Genomic DNA, 22,176 nt, shown 5'->3' with positions numbered 1-22,176 from the left:
TTTCTGGAAATTGAACAACCCATATTTGTTGAGATTATGGGTGAAAACTCTCAACTTTCAATCGATTTAATAAAAATGCTCCAAAAAATACGTTCATTAATGGCTCTTCATTTCAAAAAGAGCCGTTTTGGTTGGTTAACGTAGTGATGCTATATCTATATTTTTCAGAAATTTTTGATTTTATGATAAAATAGTTGAGTTGATTAAAAGCTTCTAAAGATGACAGTTTATGGCCCTTGGCACTGGACATAGTGGAAGGGGATCATTGGAAGGAAGAACTCTTATAATTCGAGAAAATGTTAGGGTTGGAAGTCCTTTTTTCACTTTCTAATGTTTTTTTTTTTTAAATGATATTTTTAGTGTCAGTATCATTCTTAACCTGGTAGAAAATATCATTAAAAAAATAAACAAGCAAAAAATTGAAAAAGTGACTGAAACAAAACAAAATAAAATTTAAAGACAAACGGTATAGTAAGCAAAATACTATCAAAGAACATAAACTAAACTGAATAATAAACAAGTGATAGCAGATGGTTCAAAATAATTTAGTTAAAAATTAACTAGTCTACGAAAATAATAATATGCGAAAAAAAAACTTACGGTACTATAAATTTTCCACTGATTCTAAATATATATTTTAAAACTGGTACAAACCTTCTGAAAAAGCTTATCAACGCCAAGATCAACGCACGAAAATGCATTAAGTTTTGAGTTTAAAAATGGAACCAATACAAAAATTTCTCAAAACCGAAGTCTTTTGTTAAAAGACATCCTTCCTTAAACTTCGTTACTCTGCTAAAACGCCATCCCTGATCGTTGTATAAATCCACTTTAACTCAATCTACCGATATTTTGGCTTCGCAACCATTCAATCCACTCCGCGCTCGCTTCTCTGGCGGTTCGTCAGATTGAACGGGTCGGGGCGGTAGGCCTCAGTTTGGCAAACACAAATTCGCCAAGACAAGCACCTAAACAGAGAACGAAGCCAAGGAATTTCATTTATTTATTTAGTTTCGTTTTTCTTTGCCACTCCCACCCTTCCGCCTCCTCCTCCTCCAAATCCCTTGGATTTTCCTACGCGCGTTCGTACTTCATCTTGAGGGAAAAGCTCGTCGGTCGCCCTGCAGCCTAGAAGATCATCATCATCTACTGGAAAGGAATCCCATCCGTCCCTCCTCCGCTTCCGCGCCACACGAATTGATGCGATAATATTTGGTGTATTTTTGGAAGGGGCGGAAAACTTTATCGGCACAACTTTACTTTTTTTCTTCTTCTGCTGGCTTACACTTTGCCAGCAGGCATATCAGTTTCGTTTTCGGGGTTTTCCTCAGCTCAAAGCCCGGAATCGAACCGGCGGCCCAGAAGGAGACGATCCTAGGCGAGGCCACCCGGAGGCGGTTTGCGAGAAGTAATTCGATTAGAACTCATGTTTTCGGGTGGTTTGGGATGGGGCGCGAGCTTTGCTCTTTGAACTTTTTCGCCAAAGCAATCTCCAAGAATACAGCTCGCTGGGCGCGTGAGGGCTTTTGTCTTCAAAGGTCTTTCGTGGTGGTGGCTCTGACGCTCAGGAAATTGAATGGAATATGTTGGAGTTGGTGGGGGGGATTATTGTTGCCTTGGAAGGTGGCTTGAATATTCCGAGGAAAAAAACTGCTGGAAACGAGCAATTTGGATGATTGTAGGTACAAATTAGATCACTACAATGGTAAACGAATTTGGTGTCAAAGTTCATCGGCGGTAAACGGTGGTGAGATGAGCTGCCAGAGGTGATGTTATGTTTATTTTTGGAGAAGTGGATTCCACATGAAAATTCAAAATTACCACACATGGCTATGAGCTAAACTTTAAGATGCTTACACTTTTGTTTTGCAAAATATTTGTGAAGTAAACATTTTTAAAACCTAAAATTTCAGAATATGGACATTTTAGTAATTTTTTAGTTCTGTGGACCAAAGAACTTCAGATTGTGAAATACGTCAAACTCTGATGTCAATTTTATAGTAGATGCCAACTACCAACTCACACGAAATCGGGAAAAGTTGCCCAGAACCCTCTTCGATTTGCGTGAAACTTTGTCCTAAGAGGTCACTTTTGTCCCTGATCACGAATCCGATGTCCGTTTTTTTATATCTCGTGACGGATAGGCGGTACGACCCCTCAGTTGTTGTGCGAGTTGAAAGAACGTATCGCAGTTAGTTTTTTTTAAACATTAATGTGATTTTTATCCCTGTTAAATTATGTAAAATTTGACACGCGATTTGATGGCGTACTCAATGTAAAAACACGTATTTTTCATCGAAAAAAAAAACACAAAACAAATAAAAAACTCTGCCATTTTTTGTTACTCAACTAAAAAAAATTTAGAACATGTCATTTAAAGGGAAATTTAATGTACTTTTCGAATCTAAAATAACCCAGAAGAGTATTTTTTTCATTTAGAACAATTATTTTTTGTATTTTTCTAAATTTGCGGAGCTATTTATAAGAGTGTAACAAACAATTTTGGATGTACAAAAATATGGGGTTTGCTTGAAATCGACACAAGATATCGTGATTTTACGATATTTTTTTAATTTCAATTTTTTTCAATCAAGACTAACATTTTAAAAGGACCAAACATTGAATAGTACGCCTATTCAAAATGTTAGTCTTGATTTATTTTTTTTCAAGTATTTTTTTCGGAAAGATCGGAAAACTTCACAAATATTTCATGTTTTAACATTGAAAATCGAACCATTCTTTGCTGAGATATCGACATTAGAAAATGGTGGGCTTTGTGGGTGAGACTTAGAAAACTTCAATTTTCGTGTTTCTTTTTGTTTAAGCCACTTTTTCTCAGCAACCAGAGGTCCAATCTTCAATGTCTCTTAGACAATTTTATATTTTTAGAAATGGTTTTGCATGATGGTTTTTACATGAAATTTCGATTTTTTTTCCAAAAATTACTATTTTTTCAAAAATTCAAACATGTCAAAAAATCTCGAAAATCAAAAAATACGTATTTTGGGAAATTGAGTTTTTGTGAAAAAAAATTAATTAAAAAATCGGCAATTTTTTCTCCTTGTACCTATTTTTTCTCAATAGTCCTCAACAATACCTACAACTTTGCCCAAGACACCAAATTGATCAGAAAATTCATTCAAATGTTACAGATATTCGAATATTAACGTACCATTTATGTGGTTGGTGCCTTCCTCAAATTTAGAGGGTAATGCTATCCAAAATAGATACAAAAGGGCGGACCTTTCAGTGTTCTATCAACTTGATTCATTATTCATACCATCAGATTGGGTAGTCAGATCTTCTTAATTCAGGGCACTTATGTGCTTATAACTTTTGATAGGGTTGTCAGATCTGCAATCTATTGAACTCGTTGGAAAGGTCTTTTGATTACCTATCCAACAACAGGTTGCATGATAGATCCGGACAACGTTTTTATCGAAATATATGAGATCCGGCCTCTAAAAAGTTCATAAATAACACTTAAGTGCTTATAACTTTTGATAGGGTGTCAGATCTTCAATCTTTTAAACTCGTTGGAAAGGTATTTCGAATACCTTTCTAAAAATGTATAACATGACAGGGTATCTTACAAAAACCACCCTTTTTACAATCTTCCGGGCTTTTGTTAGAATCGTTTTTTAGCATAACTTTTGAAGTACTTTACTTATAACTTTATAATTTTCAATAGCGATGGGACCCCAAAACGGATCGAATGAGACCAATACGGTCCAAATCGGTTCAGCCAGTGCCGAGATAATCCAGTGCACACAGACATTTGCTCAGAATGTGATTCTGAGTCGATAAGTATACATGAAGGTAGGTCTAGGAGGTCAAGTTAAGAATTTCGTTTTCCGAGTGATTTTATAGCCATTCCTCAGTAAGGTGAGGAAGGCAAAAAGTAGAAACACAAAAGTATCTCATGAAATTCCAACCCAATTATCCCCGTCAAGCAAGGAAGAAAAATCGTCGTCGTTGCCACTGATCTGCTACCGATATTCACTCTACCCAGTTTCCCAGCTTAACCCCCACCCCATCGAAAGCTCGCCTATATAAACGAGCTCTGCTGATAATAATAAACACGTTTTCCCCGTGACGATGGCTCCCAGGGGGTGTTTAACAAAGGTTAATCGTTTATTCAGTACTCTCGTGCTACTTGGGAAGTGGGGGGAGAACTGGGAGAAATTCCACCACCCTCTGTAGTCCGCCTCCCCTCAATCGAACGAACAGGCTACGACAAGGACCAAAAGTCAGCCTCAACTTTACTTGGGTAAACACACGTGGCCTCTGGTGGGGGTATGGAGAGGGACGGGGAGGGGGGGGCGAGCTTTTATTTACGACAGAATCAATAAGCATTCATTTGTCGACATGGTTATGCTGGCGGGTGGGTGGTTCTGGGTGGTCGGTCGGATTTCCATTGTCAACTCTTCCTCCGTATTTGTATTACTGTGTGTGTGTTTATGCTCTATTTGTATGCACGATGGGAAAATGGCGAGAAGCACGAGAGGGTTCTCATGCATGAATATTCATTGCCAGAGCGGAATCGTGACTGGAACCAGTCGTCGTCGTGAAGAGGCCCCGGCAATCTCCGATTCCGATCGCGGGCGGTACGGCTCACATATAGATAAATACGGAGGATTTTCTCGTCGGTTATTGATTTATTGAGCCACCCACCCGGACCGGACGCTTACTGGTGGATTGCCAAGGCCAATGAAGCTCCAGCTTGATCAGATAAAGCCTGATTAGAACAAATCGTGGTGGTTTATTGCTCCAATTGACATAAGGTGTGATTATGAGCAATAATTATGGATTGACATCAGCAGAAAATATTAAAATATCTTTTTTTTCTTAATTGATTTTAAAGGTCTAGCCAAATGTTAATAACATTTAATCTAAAAAATATATCTTTATCTTTTGATCATCAAAAAACTGCAAATATTTCGCTAAAATCGAACTTTCGGTGGCTATATCTTGAAAACGGAGCCCTTTATCAAAAAATCTGTAAAGTACTTCTCGATTGCAAATTCAATTTTGCATTAAAAATAATGTCAAATTTGTTTTTGCATGAAACTTCGATTTTTTCCACAAATCACTATTTTTTCTAAAATTCATAACTCGGTGGCAGATTATTTGACTATGTTTCTCTATGGCTCAAAAGTTGCGAATTTTTGTCCCCTAAATCATATCAAAAAATTTCGAAAATCAAAAAATACATATTTTGGGAAATTGAGTTTAAGTGAAAAAAGCTGATTAAAAATTTACAAAAAAAAAATCCGTTTTTTTATCAAAAGTCCTCAACAATACCTACAACTTTCCCGAAGACACCAAATTGATCAGAAAATTCACTCAAAAGTTACAGTTGTTTGAATATTTACATACCATTTTTGTATGGACAACAGGCCCCCACAAAGTTTAAGTAATATAAAAAAATACAAAAAATAAAAATGGTCGAAATCGACCGATTTCGTAGAGAGTTGCTCATGTGTTGAAGAAGACAAAAACTCGTAACTTGTGAGCCATATAGAGCTACACATTTTCAGGCGAATTATGATGTCTTGAAACATCTTTAGTAAAAAAAAAGATATCTTGCCTTTAAACGTTTGATGATTTTAGTGTTTATTTGAAATTGAATTTTCTTTAATTTTCCGACAAATGCAAGCATAATTTATAATAAAAATGAGAATATTTATTTTTAAATAATGACTTTTTAAGCTTTCTGAATATAATGGTGTAAATAAAGTGAAAAAAAATATTTAGAAAACATTACACACCAAAAAAATGTTTTAAAATGATTTGGAATAAAAAAAAAAGATTGATTTTCGCACGAAAAATACCGGTAAAATCATTTTAAGATTTATATTACCACAGGGAAATGCTTTTGATTTTTAACAGTTGATTGCTTTAATTAAATTTCTTCTTTCAATAAAATTCGCTCTGATTTTTCGAGCAAATCTTGAAGGGGAAAAAAAGAATCAATACGCAAGATAGGAAGGCCATCAACGTGGGCAAGTAATGTACATTTACTTTGAAACCCAAATTCATAAAAAGTTGTTGATACGACTTTTCAAAACCAGCATTTTTGTTATAGAAATCAAAGCTATACATGAACAGGAAAATGTTTTTAACATAATTTTATAATTGGACTAACTGAATTTCGTATATGTTTAAACCATATTCCTTAGAAACTGTGAAAGCAAAGAAAAAATATTAAGAATGGGAAATAAACCCATTTTCACACACAATAAAGTAACTCACTTTTATTTGAGCTTTTTATTTCTTTGAAACAGTCAAAAACACTTAAGCTGTAATTCATAATCAAAGTTCTGATGAGCTGATAAAAAAAGAGATTTTTTCATATTTTCTAGATAAATTCGCCACAGATTTGCAGAACTGCGTTTTGTATAACTTTTATACCCACAATTCGGAGTCGAAAGATTCGTTCCCTCAAAACTCACCAAACGGTCACCAAGCTGCGGTTGCCGAGGCAGTGGGTTAGTCTGTTAAAAGTCTTTGGTTTAATTTCCGTAGTCAACACTTTGGGATTTTTATTTTGACGGATTTCTTTTTTTTTTTTTGCAGATGTACTCGAGGGAACAATTCTCTCGTCCATCTTGAGCTTTGTTCTCTGTGTCCGTGAATGATACCACTATTCTCCCGACTCGAGGCCATTATTCTCTCAGCCGAGCGCTGCCCAGTTTTGGGTGTACTTTAAAGGATTGCAACATTGTTGTGTGACTTTGTCGAGAAAGCAGCTGGATCAGCAGGAAAAGCTAATGGATTAGAAAAAAAAAACATCCGTTTGAACAATCAAATGATTCTGCAATAATCTTTGTGTGGTTTGCGGCTGCTTTTATGTACCATCTCAAATCTTCTTCAAAAAGAACTTATTAAATTCAAATTAACCCCTAGACCAACTATCTTAAGTGAATGCAGCAAAAACCATTGATTTAATTGATAAATCAGGCGATTTTGCTAAACACAACATGATTATAGTTAAAGACTGAAACTAACAGCAAACCAGACAGGCATGATGTTTGCAGGCTTACAAGTTTATCTAACTGGATTGGTAAAAAATTTGCCAGAAGTGAGAGTTTGAATTCAGCGGAAAAAAGAAATTTCAGGAAAATGGTTCTCCAAAACACACCAAAAGATTAAGAAAAAGAAAATACAACATCAAAAGATTGAATACAAAATGAAAACAAAATCCATTTACTTACCGATTCTCGCATCCGCCAGTCTAACACAGCACGTGGCGGCCAGGCAGACCCATGTGAAGGCGACGACCCGGAAGACCTTCAATAGTCTTTGGAGGTCCATTTTAAGCTGCTGCCCAGGTAATCCATTATGTTTCATGCATTCGACATTTGGGAGCGTTCGGTCGTCCTCGTCCGTCGTCCTTCTGTCCGTTAGCCGTCGCCGGAAATTACGAGTGTCCTTTTCTCGGTTCGGATTATTATTTGCGTTTTTTTTCCTACTTTACATTACCACACTCTGTGACCCAGTCTGACTGTTGGCGCAATTTTCCGAATCTGACTGTTTATTAATATTTTACTTTTCCACCACACCGGCTGCGTCGAAAGTTTTTGGGACTCGAAAAGTACGCATCTGTTTCTCACATAATTACAGAACGGAAATTTTCATTTGCCCGCTCTCACTCTCAGGAGCAGAGCTTCTTCGGCTAAACTTTCCACCCTTGGAGCAAACAAAAAAAACACACTCACAAAGTGCGCCAGAATAATTACTTTATTTCTTTTCCTCCGTTTGTCGTCGTCGTCGTCGTCGTCTTCGACGTGCCGGGGGAAAGAAAATCACTTTTCCACAATTACGCGCACGTGTTTGTTTACTTTTGGCTCTATTCTCACGTTTAACTAAAGAGCGAGAGAACGCCTTCTGTAGAGCGACGCCGTCGTCGTTCGGTATCAATTTTCACTTAGTCGGCTGTTGGGGGAGAAAAAAGAGAAACAAAAAGAAAAATAATAATAGGCAAAAGAAAAACAACCACGTGGGAGGGGAGGGGGGAAAAAGGATGAAAACTTTCACGCTTCCAGGCGCTCGTCAAGTGCCATTAGAGGCGGAAAGTTTATGAATATTTAAGGAGGGTGTGCTGCCGGTCGACGGAAAATGAGAGCCTCGACGAAATCTGAAGCGGGTGGCCCTGAATTAAAAAGCGCTTCAGCGTGATGTCCACGCAACGGTCACGGCAGTTTTTTTTTCGGTACTTCGGTCGTTTTCTCGGTGGATTTTGGTGGCCACGTTAAAAATGCAAACGATGAGAGCTACTTTCCGATTTCGGCCGCTGAAGCCGTGGCACGTCTAACGATAGTGATGACGATAATGACCAGCAATTTGGAGTGTTTCGGTCAAAGTTGTGGTGAAATCTGGAAAAGAATGAAAAAGAAACGTTTTGAATATTTTATTCAAGTGTTTTGTAATAATGGTTGTTTGAAAGCAATTTTATTACAGTTAGGAACGCTAAAAAATAAGTTTCTTTTTTATATCTAATTACTTTATTTCACATGAAGAATTTTTAAGTGATAACGTTCTCTGGTTTAATTTTTTTGAGAGAAGTTAAGGTTATAAACAGATTTTCTAAAAAAATGAAGTACAACTCAAAAAAACTTCAGGGGTCATATTGGAACACGTGGTTTAATGTCTCCTCAACCACCACTTATTGGAATTTATTTCAACTGATAAAGATTTTAATAATTGCAAGAGAGGTTACCAAAGCACAAATCTTAATTATTATGGTTAGATTCGTCACACCATACTAATACACCAATTTCACGTCAAACTAGCAAGATCCAGGATAAAAATGCTCCAATTTGGCTCAAATTTGGCACGGGAAATCCTTGGCCCACATATTTCTGTATCTTAAGAAGGGATTTTTTAATCGATTTGGTGTCTTCGACAACATTGTAAGCCATAATTACGACTAGGAAATACGAAAAAAGAAAACGAAAAAAGTTGCGCAATTTTAATAAACTTGTTTTCATAAACTTTAGATTTTGACAAACTTTACCCCTTCGATTTTTTCATTTTATTTAAATAATTCAGTCGACAAACGTGCAAACTTATGAGCTATACGGTGTGACGGACGTTTAGTTTGATCACCAAGCTATGAATTATTGAAATCAAAAAGTACTTTTTTTGTTTTTTTATTAAATTCTTCGTTTTTGAGTTAAAACCATTAAAAGTTAATTTGTTTAGAATGTCAATCTATAAAAAAATAAGCAGCTGAGAAAATTCTATACAATAACCATTTTTGGATATTGTTGAGTGAGATTGCTGAGATATGGCCCTGCGAAAAAAAAAAATGAAATAACCAAAATTAAGTTTTGTTCCATCAGCCTTCAATTTTCATTGGATGATATCTTGGAAACTATTGATTCAATTTTAACGTTAAAAAGTGAAATTTTCACAATCTTTAAAAATATTTTTTTAATACTAAAATCATGATTTACATTTCAAAACAGCCAACAAGCTGCAAAAATGGGATTTTTTCAGCACGAGTCGTACATTTATCCAACAAGGTTCACCGAGTTGGATAAATACGACGACGGATGAAAAAATCAAACTTATACTGTTTTACAACGAGATCCATCACAATTTGAACAGAATTATAGGCCAAATGTCCATGTATTGAGTCAATGAATCATTTAAATAAAAAAAAACGTTAAAGAGTGAAATTTTTCCATTTCAGTGCATTTATTTTGAAAAAGGTTCCTATTCGATTCTGTTATTTTTGATAGAGAAAAGTAGGCTGTTTCGTCGTTCGAAAGTTACAGGAAAAGTAACTGGTTTTTCGACGGAATAGCAAAAATACTATTTTTTGAATTTTTGTTAGAGAAATTTTTGAATACTTTCTTAAAAATCACTATTTAAATAAAACATAGCGAAAAAAAAGCGACCGTCACTAGCTCAAAATTTGTCATATTTTCTTTAAAATATGTTGAAAGAAACAAAGTTAAAAAAAATGAGTATATATGAAATGCAAAAAAATATTGTCAAAATGCCATTTTTTCGTGGAAATTTTACTGATTTGCGGGGACTCCCAAATGTTTACTTACACAGCAAAAAATCCGATGGTAAAATCGCATGCAAAAGCATGCACATCACCTTCGTCAAAATAAACACTTAATATTACACACTGCATGTACAACTTTTGCAAACACAAAAAATAGTTGCAACCGACGGGATCCAAACCCAGCACCAACAGTAAGGACTGGCGCCTCAGCCCACTCGGCCATCAGACCGATGAAAAGCTGAAAGGATAATCGCATATATGAGCTTGACATTTCGGTCAAGTAGGTTTCCCATGCTGATGGGCTACATATTTCAGGGTGTAATATTGCACAGAATTTCATAAAATAATGCAACATTTATTTTACACCGAAGCCTTTTACACGCAGCTGGATTACTACTTTATTTGCTGTGTAGCCATTTTCGTATGACAGTCAAATGCAAAAAAATCATCAAAATAAAAAATACAATGAAAAGTCAATTTGTGAAAAAGTAGAGGATTGCAAGTATCGATCAAATGAAAACCTTATTTCCTGATTTGATAACATCGGCACTTTAAAGCTGGTAGATGATAACTTTTCATAAATTTTTTATGATTGTCCAAAAAAAGTGTATATCCATCAACAAAATTTTAATAAAATAACAATTTAAATTTAATGACATTTTTTTAAGAGAAGAAAATCGGTTCGATTTATTAGTCGCACTTGAAATACCAACGCTTCTCCATAGAAATGAGTTCCCAGTACATTTTGCTGGAGTCAATCACTCAATATCTAAAAAGTGAGGAAAATGCATCTTGGAAATTTATGCGATAACTGGCTTCATTTTGAATTTCAAATTTGAAAATAACTTTAGATCATTTTGTGGACAAATTTGAGCAAACGATTTCGTCATTCGATTTTCCGAAATGTTTTTTTTTTTTTGGGAGCTCTTTTGATAATCGAGTATGAACTGTGTAAAATAAAAACTATTCTCCAGCATTTTTAAATGTTCCAAAATTTATGTAAATAAATTTGTTTATGATAAAATAAATTTTATGAGTATCATGATTCTCACTCCACTAAACTTATTTAAACAATTACTTTGTAGAATATCTTTGTCTCAATCGAAGAAAAGGCTAGATAATGATTTTAGATACCATATTTAAATATTTCAATAAAGTATTAAGAATTCTTTCCAAATCTGAGCCAATCCAAGGCTCAAATAAAACACGATGGAGTTAAAAAAAACAACTTCCATGATACTTTTTTTAATGTTGCTGGCGAAGCAAAACTTTTCAATCAAATAAATAAACTAAAAAATGATGGAAGTCGTCACTAAACACTACAAACACAATATACTTTATGATTAAATCAATAGTTTGGTCATCACTAAGTGCGTGTGAAGTTTGGTTGAGGTCACCTTTCCTTGATTTTCTTTAGCAGAAAAATATTTTTTCTGAATTGAATTGCAAGGTTGTTAAGATTTTTAAATTTATATGAGAATTCTTAGAATCCTTAAAACTGTTCAAGTCCTTCAACAAACAAGAAGTCATTTTTCCATTCTGATCGACCCCGCCAGGGTTCATCGAACAAACGACGGTTCCAATCGAAGAGGCACACACACAAAACTGCCACAATCGACAAACGATTTCCAAAGCCCTGCGGTAAAGCTGCGTTCGGGAATAAAAGCCAAGTTTTCGTTTGACATCGTTCAAACAACAAAAAAGTTCACATCCATCGCCCCATCACGGCCTTGTGACTTGTGCGACGGGGGGGTGGGTCATGGAAGACTCTCTGTTTTTATTCCGCCACCGTCGTCGTTGGAATGTTACGAGAATTGTTATTGCATATTTGCCCGGCCCCGACGACTTTTCCACGACATTCCAAATGGCTCCCCCTTCAACCGCGGAGTCAATGTCAGAAGGCATGCTTATTAGGATTTTTATGGATTGCTTTTTTTTGTCGTTGTTGTTGGTGGTCCTCTTACGATGGAGGACAGAAATAAAACCAAAATGCCAAATTTGAAGGGGCAATGAATCCGAGTAGACAGATTCCGGCAATTTGAGAACCATAAAGAGGTGACATTTTGTGCTAAAAGGTTCGCCCGAAATCGACCTGGCGTCTCCACTGGGACAAGTGATTGACGTACGCTTGTCTCGCGGGGACATCGAAGTGGGGATGGGACGCAAATCAATATCGATCCCCGAAATCAAACTCCAATCTAATTTGGGACCATCCCGCGCCACCCTCCCTTTACGGCTGATGCTGGCTGGTCCGGAAATGTTTGTTTGCGTTCACGGTCTGTACGATGCCATCAGCCATCCATCCATCCGTCCCTGACGAGTTCGAATTCGGGGCGGTGTTTTGCCCGAAAGTCTTTAAACTGATTTGCATCGTTTATCTGATTGGATTTGTGTGACCGGGTCCGAGTATTTTGAACACAGTGGGTTTGTGGTCAAAATAATGCTTTTATTTTGTTTCATTTTATTTTGTTGATGAAGTTAAATTTCTTACCAAACTTCAACAAAATTACGAAACTTCAACAAACTAAAAAAAAACTTCTGACCATATTCGACAAATATCCCCAGCGAGGGTCGCGCCAAAAACGACTCTAACGAGTCTGTCCCATTTGTCCGGCGTGTATTTTCGGGTATTGATTTAGGGTGGACCGTCCGGGAAGGGTCCTCGAAATCATCGCCCCAGCGGGAAGCGGGAAGGACACAAGGAAACGGGAGCTGTTTGATGTGATTACAGCTGGGTTGGGTCGAAGAAAAGGGCGAAGCGAAGATGGGTTTGAAGGAAAGAATGATATTTCTGCTGGGCTAGTGTGGTGAGGGTTGTTTTGGCGGAAAATTGAATTATGTTAGCCTGTCACTGTGCTGATGTGGCAAGTCGTTTTTGCGGGACCGAATCGACGCTTTTGTGACGGATTTCATTAGCTGGCAAATTGTATCAATTCGGAGAGATGCTTGGTGTCACCACAAAACATTGCAAGATGACCGAAATTTGTGACAGTTTTTAATTCTGATTTCTGACGGAGTGAACTTTTTTTTAATTTAAGATTATTTTTTATACATTAAGGGGACTAAAAAAGTGCTTTATGGTACAAAATCTGGTTTAAGAGAAATGATTTTGAAAAAAATCGTGCGGTATGGAATCAAAAACCTGGATATTTTTTAAATCTTGTTTTTAAGCATAATTGAATTTGCAATCGAAAAGGTCTTCACTTTTTTGTAAATAAATGTTCCGTTTTTAAGTTAAAGTTTTCAAATCGGTACAAATTTTCAATTTTTGGATAAGGTAGATGCATACATTTTTCAAAGTTTTTGTCCCTTGGATCTGGTTGGGTCGAGGGGGGGGGGAGAAAAAAATATAAATATTGAAATAACAAGCCACAGTTTCAACATTTGCAGAGAAAAGGTGTTTTGAAATGCATTTTACACCAGTACAGTTGTTTTGCAATCATAAGTTTTAAAAAAAATTTGACGAATACAAAAATTTTAGCAAAAAAAAACTTTTGCGTTAATAAACAACGAAAATTTAAAAAATACTAAGATTTTAAAAATTAACCCAATTATGCTAAAAAATGATTCTAAACGCAGGGGAATGCTTTTTAAATTAATTTCAGTTGATTTCACTTAAACTTCCATTGAAATATTGAAGTTTTTTTTTTTAAATTGCCGCCTGTTTTTTCGGGCCAAATTAAAATGGGAGAGGGGGGAACATAAACTTGAAATACAATTTTTACCAGTCTTATTGAGTTTAAACAATATTTTTGAAAGAAAAGTCTTATTGATTTTTTTTCAATTTTCTCTCTCGAACTTTTGAAATCGGACAATTATTTCCAAAGATAACAGCTTCAAAAATGAATTTGGATCGATGAAAATGATGTTTTTAAATTGTTATCTAATAAGCCTATAATTTTCAACTGATGATATCTCTGCATCTATTCGTCCGATTTTCAATGTAGAAAAAATTAACTTTTAAGAAATTTTGCGATCTTTTCAATAAATATAATTAAGAAATTTTAAAATCAAGCTTTATCATTTAAAAAAAAACGATCAAAAAATTTTGCAAAAGCTTCAGTTTTAACATTGATATCAGTGACCTACAAAAAAAAAATACAAAAGTGGCTGCGCAGATTACAGATCAATACTTATAAATATGTAGTTTACGTTACATTGCGAGAAAATTTGTCACTTTTTTCTTCACTAAAATGCAAATATCTCGAAATATCGTAAATATAAATAGCATGTAAAAAAACAAAATGTTTTCCGCAAAATTTCCTATAAGCTACATGCATTAGGTTTGACTGCAAGATATTTAGGCTCGTTTTGTGAAGTAATTTTTGAAATTTTCGGTAAAAATACAAATTTTTCTCCCTAAAACGCAGAAATTTGTTCAGGGGACATTAAACCATGGTCAAATTTGAATGAATTTTGTAAGTTTGCTACGGGTTTTCTGAAAAATACTCGAAGAATGCATTTTTTCCATTCAAGCTCAGCGCGCGAGTTGTAAACCATTTTTGGGAACTTTTGTTGTATGGAAACATTGTTCCAGACAAAAACAAATTCTCAACTTTTCTTTCAAGAAGTATTTTTAAAATGCAAAAAAAACGAAAGGAAATTGAAAATTTATACTTGAAAGAAGCTATAACTTGAAAACGACTCCAAAGTTTATGCTTCCACTCAAATTCCGTGTGTTTTAGGACAATAATTCCTCAAATGTCTTCAAGTACGGTACAATCAGTATATGTTGATGACTGTTGGTTCTAATGTTTGTTAAATTAATAAAACACATAAAGCATTCAAGAGTGATTCTCAATTGGTTAATGTAATTCAGCTTAACTAAAATTAAAAAAATAGAGTCAATTTAATAACCCGTTGAAAAATACAAAACCGGCTTGAAACTTGGTTGACTCTACAACCGACCAACAAAGCTCCTAGGAGAAGGTGCCACTTTCAAATTTCTCGGAAGCGGAAGCTGTGGTCCACAGATTATTCTCGTTCCCGAGAGCGAACAAAACTTTTCCCCAATCGAAGATGCCTTCCGTCTTCTTCGACGACGAGTGTAGCAAAAGTTCAAGTCCCCCCAGTTTACGTATCAGTAACGAGCCGGAAAGCCAAATTAACCACATTTTCCCCATCGACACAAGAGACCTATTCGGCGAGGGTACCGTTTTCCGGAGGGGAGGGCAACGTGTAACTTCATTATCACGTACAACAGCACTCTACACTCACTATCTACTTGGGGAAGCAAGACTTGGACGACGACGACGCTGGGTACCGGAATCGATTTCATAGGCTCGCTCTCGCAAAACTTTGCCGTCTTTTGCGTCGAGCACTGCAGACAAGCTAAAACCGAATTAATGAACATGTGTAATTCGCTCAGCGATCGATTTCCCCCCGCAGAACTTCCGGAATGATCGTCTCGATAAATTACCGTATGTGGATGCTCCCCCGGAGGTTCCGTTTTCGGTTTCTTCTACTTGGGACCGGACTCGGTGTTATTCAGGCTGAATTTATGCCTCCCTGAATGAATGAGTCAACGGTGTGGCTGGGGCAGGGAAGAAAAGTTGGTTTAGTGCACGGAAAATTATATTTAAGAAACGAAGAACAAATTTTTAAATGAATCTACATTACAAAAATAAGTGGAAAACTTTCACGTTCAACTAATTTTTTTAAATATTTTTTGAAAGAAAATTCTACCAACCAGACACCGTTCCCTGGACCAAGACGTGTGATAAATGGGTTGCGGCACGGGTGCGTTCGGTTCGATACTCCCTCGGCAGTTTGACGTTGTCGTGCTATCTTGTCACAAGCTGCTTTTTGACGTTCCGAGAAAAACGCGTTTTAATGTTTGACCTTGAATGAACGAAAATAAGTGCTCAGGCATGTACGTGTGTCAAACGCGTTCTGACCTGAAGTCCCTTTGGCCAGTTGTCGCACTTACATCAATTTTCAGGATGTGTCAAGATAGAACGTCAAAATTTAAACTTCTTACACATGAAAAGTGGCAACAATTTTTACTGCATATCTCCGGATTGAAATCGAATTATGGCATTCTGTGACGGCCAAAGGGTGACACAACTCAAATTGCACGTGTGACAAGACAGCACGTCAATGGCGAGTTGGTTTACTCTGGGGTGGAAATGTCCCGATGCCTCGGAGGAAGCTTTCCAGGCTCGGTTTGGTTAGAACTGCCAAGCTGTGCTGAACGGTAATGAATAGGTACAAGATTCATAATTAGTGTAATCAAAGCCTACAGGCGCTGACACGAGCTAGTGGAAGAGGTTGGCTGGTCATCAGGCTCCGGAAGCGAAACTCGAATGCCGTTGCCAGGAAGTAAATTCATTTGGGAACGAGAATCAAGTGAACGCTATTGAATCGATTTGTTTTGCTGATTGGAACATGTGGGTTGTAATGGTGCATTATATCATTTTTTTTGGGACTGCCAGAACCAACAACTTACGGAAGACGCGGAGCTTCAGGGACGATGGCGGACGAAAACGTGACGAGGCCACCTGCCTTCTCGGAGGTTCAACACAGAAGAACTTTATTCACAATTTTACAATGCAAGAAACCTTAAAGGGAATAACAAAAAAATGAACAATAACAAACATGACAGACTGTACTGTCAGTCTACTAGCGCTCCCAGCGGTCAATGAGGGAAACACTGCGTGATTCCCATGAAACTTAGTCTAAAAGGGTAATTTTGGTTCCTGATCAGGAATCCGAGGTCAATTTTCCGATGTCTCGTGATGTAGGGGCGATACGATCGCTTGGATTGGATTGGTTATATGAAGAATAAAATATCCAAGGAACTACACAAAATTATCCCAATTTAGCCTTGATGACCTTGACAGTGCCTTCCCCACCCGGTAAGCCGACTCCACCGTTTCATCACAACACCCACTTAAGAACTTATAATTCTTAATCTAGGAAACACTTGCGGAGTCGACGCCTGGCTGGAAAACCGCGCGGTCACACATCGCCGATGAGGCGAAGAAAAGCGCCTTAAGCGGATTAAAATTATCGTATTACGTGACGTGGAACCATAATGATTAACATATTTCTCGGTACGCTCGACGACGGCGGACAAAGAGCGCGCGCCCTCGCGGCGGAGTTCGTCCTTCGTTACTGACGTTGACATCATTATTACACTTTTCAGAGGTGAGTCCCGACTGTGCGTGTCATGTGTGAGCGAACAGGCAAGGCAAAATTAACTTTGTGGTTTTCCCAGCAAATTTCCCACGAAGAAAGTCTCGTTTCTTGTGAAGTATCGTGTTGGAAAGGCTTTGATTCGCTTTTTCGGAAAATTTTCCAAACTAAAACCGCAAAAGTTCCTCGGGTGTCAACCAGCTTCTCGTCATAAACAAACACTCAAGTAGTTTCGAGAGACCCGAAAACTTTGCACGCCCTCCAAAGACGACTTGCAATGTTAACCTCTGACAGGCAAGTTTCCGTACGGGGAGCACACGCCCAGATTAGCTCAGGCAGAAGCTCATTCTCATTTTCCGCACCGTTAGTGAGCATTTCTTCCGTTTTACTGCTCTGACAGGCAGACAGCTCCTCGAGATTAGACAACTAACTTGGCTGGCATCTTCCCTCTGTAACTCTGTATCTCAAGTTGACTATCTTCGCATACGTTCAACTACTTGTGTGCATACACAGGCAAGTGATTCCGGGGAAAAGCTACTTTGCACATTTATGAGCAGCCCAGAAGAAGCCATTTGCATAAAGCGAAAGCATTTCATCCTGTAATTAATGTGCCATCGTAGATTGTTGATGTGCTAGGCAAATTGAGTTATGGCACTCATCCCAGAGCTAAGCACTGACGAATGAGCTAAATCTCCAACGACACTCGGCAAGAGCCGAGCTGGAAGCTTCTTCAGAGTCATAATCACCGCAAGCCCTTGAGTTCAACAAGAGTAAAACAATTATTTTCTGGGGAAAATCCACATGGAGATGAAATATTTCTGTTCTGCCTTTCAAAATTAGCAAAAGATTCTTTGAGCTCTTTCTAAAGTTAAAAAAACACATTTAAAAAAGTGGATTCATCAACAATTCCCAGACCGGAATATGGAAAATATTACAACCAACAGACCCTCCCTTTCTCTGAAAAACTAACAGAAGGCAACTTCGACTCATTGGAGTGCGAATTGGAAGCTTTTCGCATAACTTTAGTATTTTCCCCCTCCTGAGCCCAGTCAGCAGTGAGGGCAGATGGAGCGACGCCTTGTTGGTCTGGTTGAATGATTTAATGGTTTTGGAAATGTTTGGGAAATTTCCATTCGGAGCTGAACGGAGAGACGATGCGAAAGGGTTGCGGTGAGAGAAAGGTTGTTGATTCGTGCTTTTTGGTTAGACAATGCTCAGAAAGCATACGATGTATGCTAATATCCTTTGGAATTGTAGATTTTGATATGATTTCCCTTGTATTCGTGTGGGAAGCATAACATTTTCTTTAGATACATGTGGTGCTTTTGAAGACGTTTGTTGAGCTTTAAATCGATAAACGTTCATCTTTGCTTGCAGACATGTTATAAGTTGACTTGAATATTTTTTTTTTTGTAATTTTATTATTCCCGATTTTGTAAGCTTGATTATTATTGATGGCTTTGGTCGTTTGCTTTCAAATTATAGGATGATAATTTTAAAATGTTTGATATTAAAAATTAAAAAGGACAAAGGTGTGTGCATAACAAAACGAAAACCAACTCTTTTGTTATCGCTAAAATTATAAAATAGCACTACGCTTCCATAAATCGATTATCTTCTTTTTTTTTATTTATACAGCAATTCCCCACGAAAACAGCATGGAAAAAAAACAAAAGTGCTCGGAACGGGCTCAAAATTTTTCTGGGGGTTCCCTGGCCGAAATAATTAGACCCGTATTTTTTTGTTTGGCCATTAGGGTGACCTACGCCGTGTTAGGGTGGTCTGAAAAATGGCAATTTTCGTCGATTTTCGCAAAAACCACTTTTTTCGAAAAATCATAACTCCTCGCCATTTCAACCGATTTCAATTGTCTTATACGCAAATGAAAGGTGATAAGTTGGCCTTTCAAAGAAAAATAGTAAAAAGTTTCAAAAATCTAGCCTAACATATGGAAAGGGCGTATGAAACTTTAAAATGTGGTTTTGACAGTGTCTGGACCAAAGAGCCTATGTCTGTAAATATTTTTATCGGATTTTCCGGACATTTTTACATAACATTCTAAAAAATGGGAGGAGTTCATTAACAGGATTCCGAGATATGATTTTTTGAAAATAAAATCCGTGTTTTTTGACGCGCCGCGCGCAAAAACCGGAGAATGACGAAATTGGCAAAAAATCAACTTTTTTCACTAAAACTGCGATAACTTTAAAATTTCAGCGAAAAATTTTGAGCCCGATCCGAGCACTTTTGTTTTTTCCACGCTGTTTTCGTGGGGAATTGCTGTATAGTGACTTGGTCCTTCAAAATAATTCAATTTGCTTTATTAGTCTTCTTTTCAAGCCGTGAAATTCTTCACTGAATTGGTACCATGAAATACCACGAAATTCTAAATTGCTGTTCGGCATATTTTTGCTTTAACTTTTGAATTCAAGCAATTGTCAACATAAAGATCTTGCATAGCTAATTTGGATTTAATCTAGTTTAATTGTAAATTCTCTTCCAATGATAAATTTGATTGTATCATGCTACTTAGTGTCGTTTCTTGGAGTTCTTGGATGACTCAAGATATCCCAACACATCAGCTAAATAGTCTTCCCTACTCACTGAAGCTATGCGGGTATGTGCCAGGGTCAAAAATCGACGACCTCTTGGTAGACCCACCGGTTCTTGATTCCGAGCAGTTCTCGAATGTCCCAGATCATCCCAATAAGTTGCTTTAACAATGCAGTTTAGTCTACCACACTCACTGAAGCAGTCTGGATAGGATCCGTTATCAAAATGTTGAAGTTTTGACTTGTTTATTTGGTAAGCCTGTTAAACAAAATTTCCGGAAGGTTCGGAAGAACTAGAACATCCCTGATGTTCCAAAACCATGCTAGAATGCTTTAATAAAAAAATCCGTCAAATTACGAAATTAAATAATTCTTAATTCAAAGTCATGTTCATTCTCATTTGTAGTCAAGACTTAAATAATGTTGTGTAAATCCTTTAAAAAAGTGACTTAAAAAATATGGTGCACAGTGTGAGATTTGAAGCATTTTATGACATGAAAACATGCATTTTTTCTATAATGCTGATTTTTTTTTTAAATGATTGTGAATGAAATTCATTGAAAAAAAACACAAAATAATTTGAGCTATATAATTTTTGAAATCTCAGCTTTGTTGAGTAAAATATGACGAATAAGTTTCATAAAACGTAGGACCAAAATTATCTCAAAATGGAGTATAAAATTTATTTAAATTTTTTCAAAGCATTATTATGTTTTGAATATCAAATGTTATGAAAACTACCTTGGATGGAATTTTTCCGCATTTTCTCTGATTATTTCTGTCAGTCTGCACGAAACTCTGTTAAAAGCTCTTTTTGTGTCAAGAGGTTATGATTTCTGACGTGGTTTTTTTTTGTAATTTAAAAATAATACATCTTTGATGTTGCTTATTTATTATTATTTTTTTCAATCAGTTTAATTTCATTTGAGAGTAACATGAAATTGTCATTAAATATAACCATTTTTATTCTAAATGGTACTAATTGACATCTAAAGCTTGGCCGAATACTCCAGATTGATCCGAAAATTCCTTCTCAAGATACAGATTTTTGAATATTCCTACGTACCGTTAGCTCGCTAAATAGATTCAGCAAAAAAAAAAACAAAGTTATGCAAAATTTCAAATGGATTTTTTTGTTTTTGTAAAAAAATGTTCAACCTGATCTTATGCAAGTATATGCTAAACAACTTGGTATCTTTGGGTTATTCAAAACGCTGGTTTAATTAAAAACATATATAAAAAAAAAACATTTCAACCATTTGCAATCGGTAAGAACATCTGAGAAATGTTGATAAAGTGCAACGAAATTCATTTTTTTATTATTTTTGGTATTTTCTCTTGAGAGCAAATCAGTTAGAAAAATTTCAAGTTAGATATTTTGTTATTGCCTATTCACATCAGGCCATGATTCGATAATCCTGCAGAACTACTTTTAAATTCTAATTAAAAATAATTAATTTTATAATTTTAAAAAAAGTATCCATCAATGTTTGTCTCTAAATATGCTTTTTCAATCAAATATGAAAATCCCTTACATTTGTCTCAAACCTTTGATAGCTGAGTATAGCCTTGCAAAGAATGCCAATTTTGAAAAAAAGATATTTCTCATAGTTACCCATTATGCCTTAATTATTCAATCGATTGTGTCCTGGAAACTGAAAACTGGTATAAATGTAGTGAAATTTATATCCAAACTGCAGGACTGTAATGGTAACAAGTGTAGTCATGGAACATCATTGATTGGCAGTAGAGCTGTCAACGGATTTCAGGTTCACTGGATGACAGTGAGTTTGGGCTCGAGTGATCTAGAGAGTAATCAATACATCATATCTTTGCACATCGTGCTCTTCCCACAAGAATGTTAAATTTCTAAGAAAAGATTATTTCATTACAAGTCCAACTTTGCTTTTGGTTTGAAAATGAATGTTTCCGTTGCCACCACCTCACCACTCAAAAGCTTTCATCCCGTTCGTTTCGTTTCGTTGAGCAGATTCCTGGAAGGAAGTACAAACGGCCCATCTGTGTGACTTCACCAAGTGGTTCACTCAGAGAACCCTCAAACATCAAAGCACTGAAACTCGATGATACCTGACAAATGCGAATCCCTCTCTCTCTCTCTCTCTCGATTCCCTCCTCAAATGATGGATGGGGTTCCTTAGTAACGCTTCGCCTGCCAGCACGTCATTCATCATCAGGACCGTCAGGAGATGTCCCAGGCCACACCACTTGAAACAATTCGCTCGCAAAATTTGCCGAAAAGGTCGACTCCGAAGTTCAAGGCCGCCAAAAAGCCCACCACTTTGAAGTGTGCTTCATCTTCCGTTTGGGGTGAAGGGGGGAAATCCATCGCGTGGATCTTCACTGGCTTGAACAAATTGAATTTTCCACTTCTCGGAAAAAACGAAAGCTTTTCAGCAGTGGCTTGGTTTTCTGCGTCACTATTTTATTCCTTTTTCCCCCCAC

The 22,176-nt window shown here is 36.7% G+C and overlaps 1 protein-coding gene across 2 annotated transcripts in view; it reads right to left on the bottom strand.

Moving 5' to 3' along the window:
• The window catches only part of LOC120424419 (acid sphingomyelinase-like phosphodiesterase 3a), a 128,754-nt gene that overhangs the window by 88,456 nt on the left and 18,122 nt on the right, over window positions 1-22,176 (bottom strand). The window contains exon 2 of one of the 2 annotated variants that reach the window (XM_039588529.2): window positions 7,218-7,938. In XM_039588529.2, coding sequence (XP_039444463.1) covers window positions 7,218-7,353 — 136 coding nt within the window. In that variant the 5' untranslated portion in view covers window positions 7,354-7,938. The remainder of the gene's footprint in view (window positions 1-7,217; window positions 7,939-22,176) is intronic. The other variant, XM_052709408.1, reaches the window with a different exon arrangement.

This window comes from Culex pipiens, chromosome 3, assembly GCF_016801865.2.
Source record: "Culex pipiens pallens isolate TS chromosome 3, TS_CPP_V2, whole genome shotgun sequence".
In the NCBI taxonomy this organism is placed as follows: domain Eukaryota; kingdom Metazoa; phylum Arthropoda; class Insecta; order Diptera; family Culicidae; genus Culex; species Culex pipiens.
This window is presented reverse-complemented; position numbering and strand designations above follow the sequence as displayed.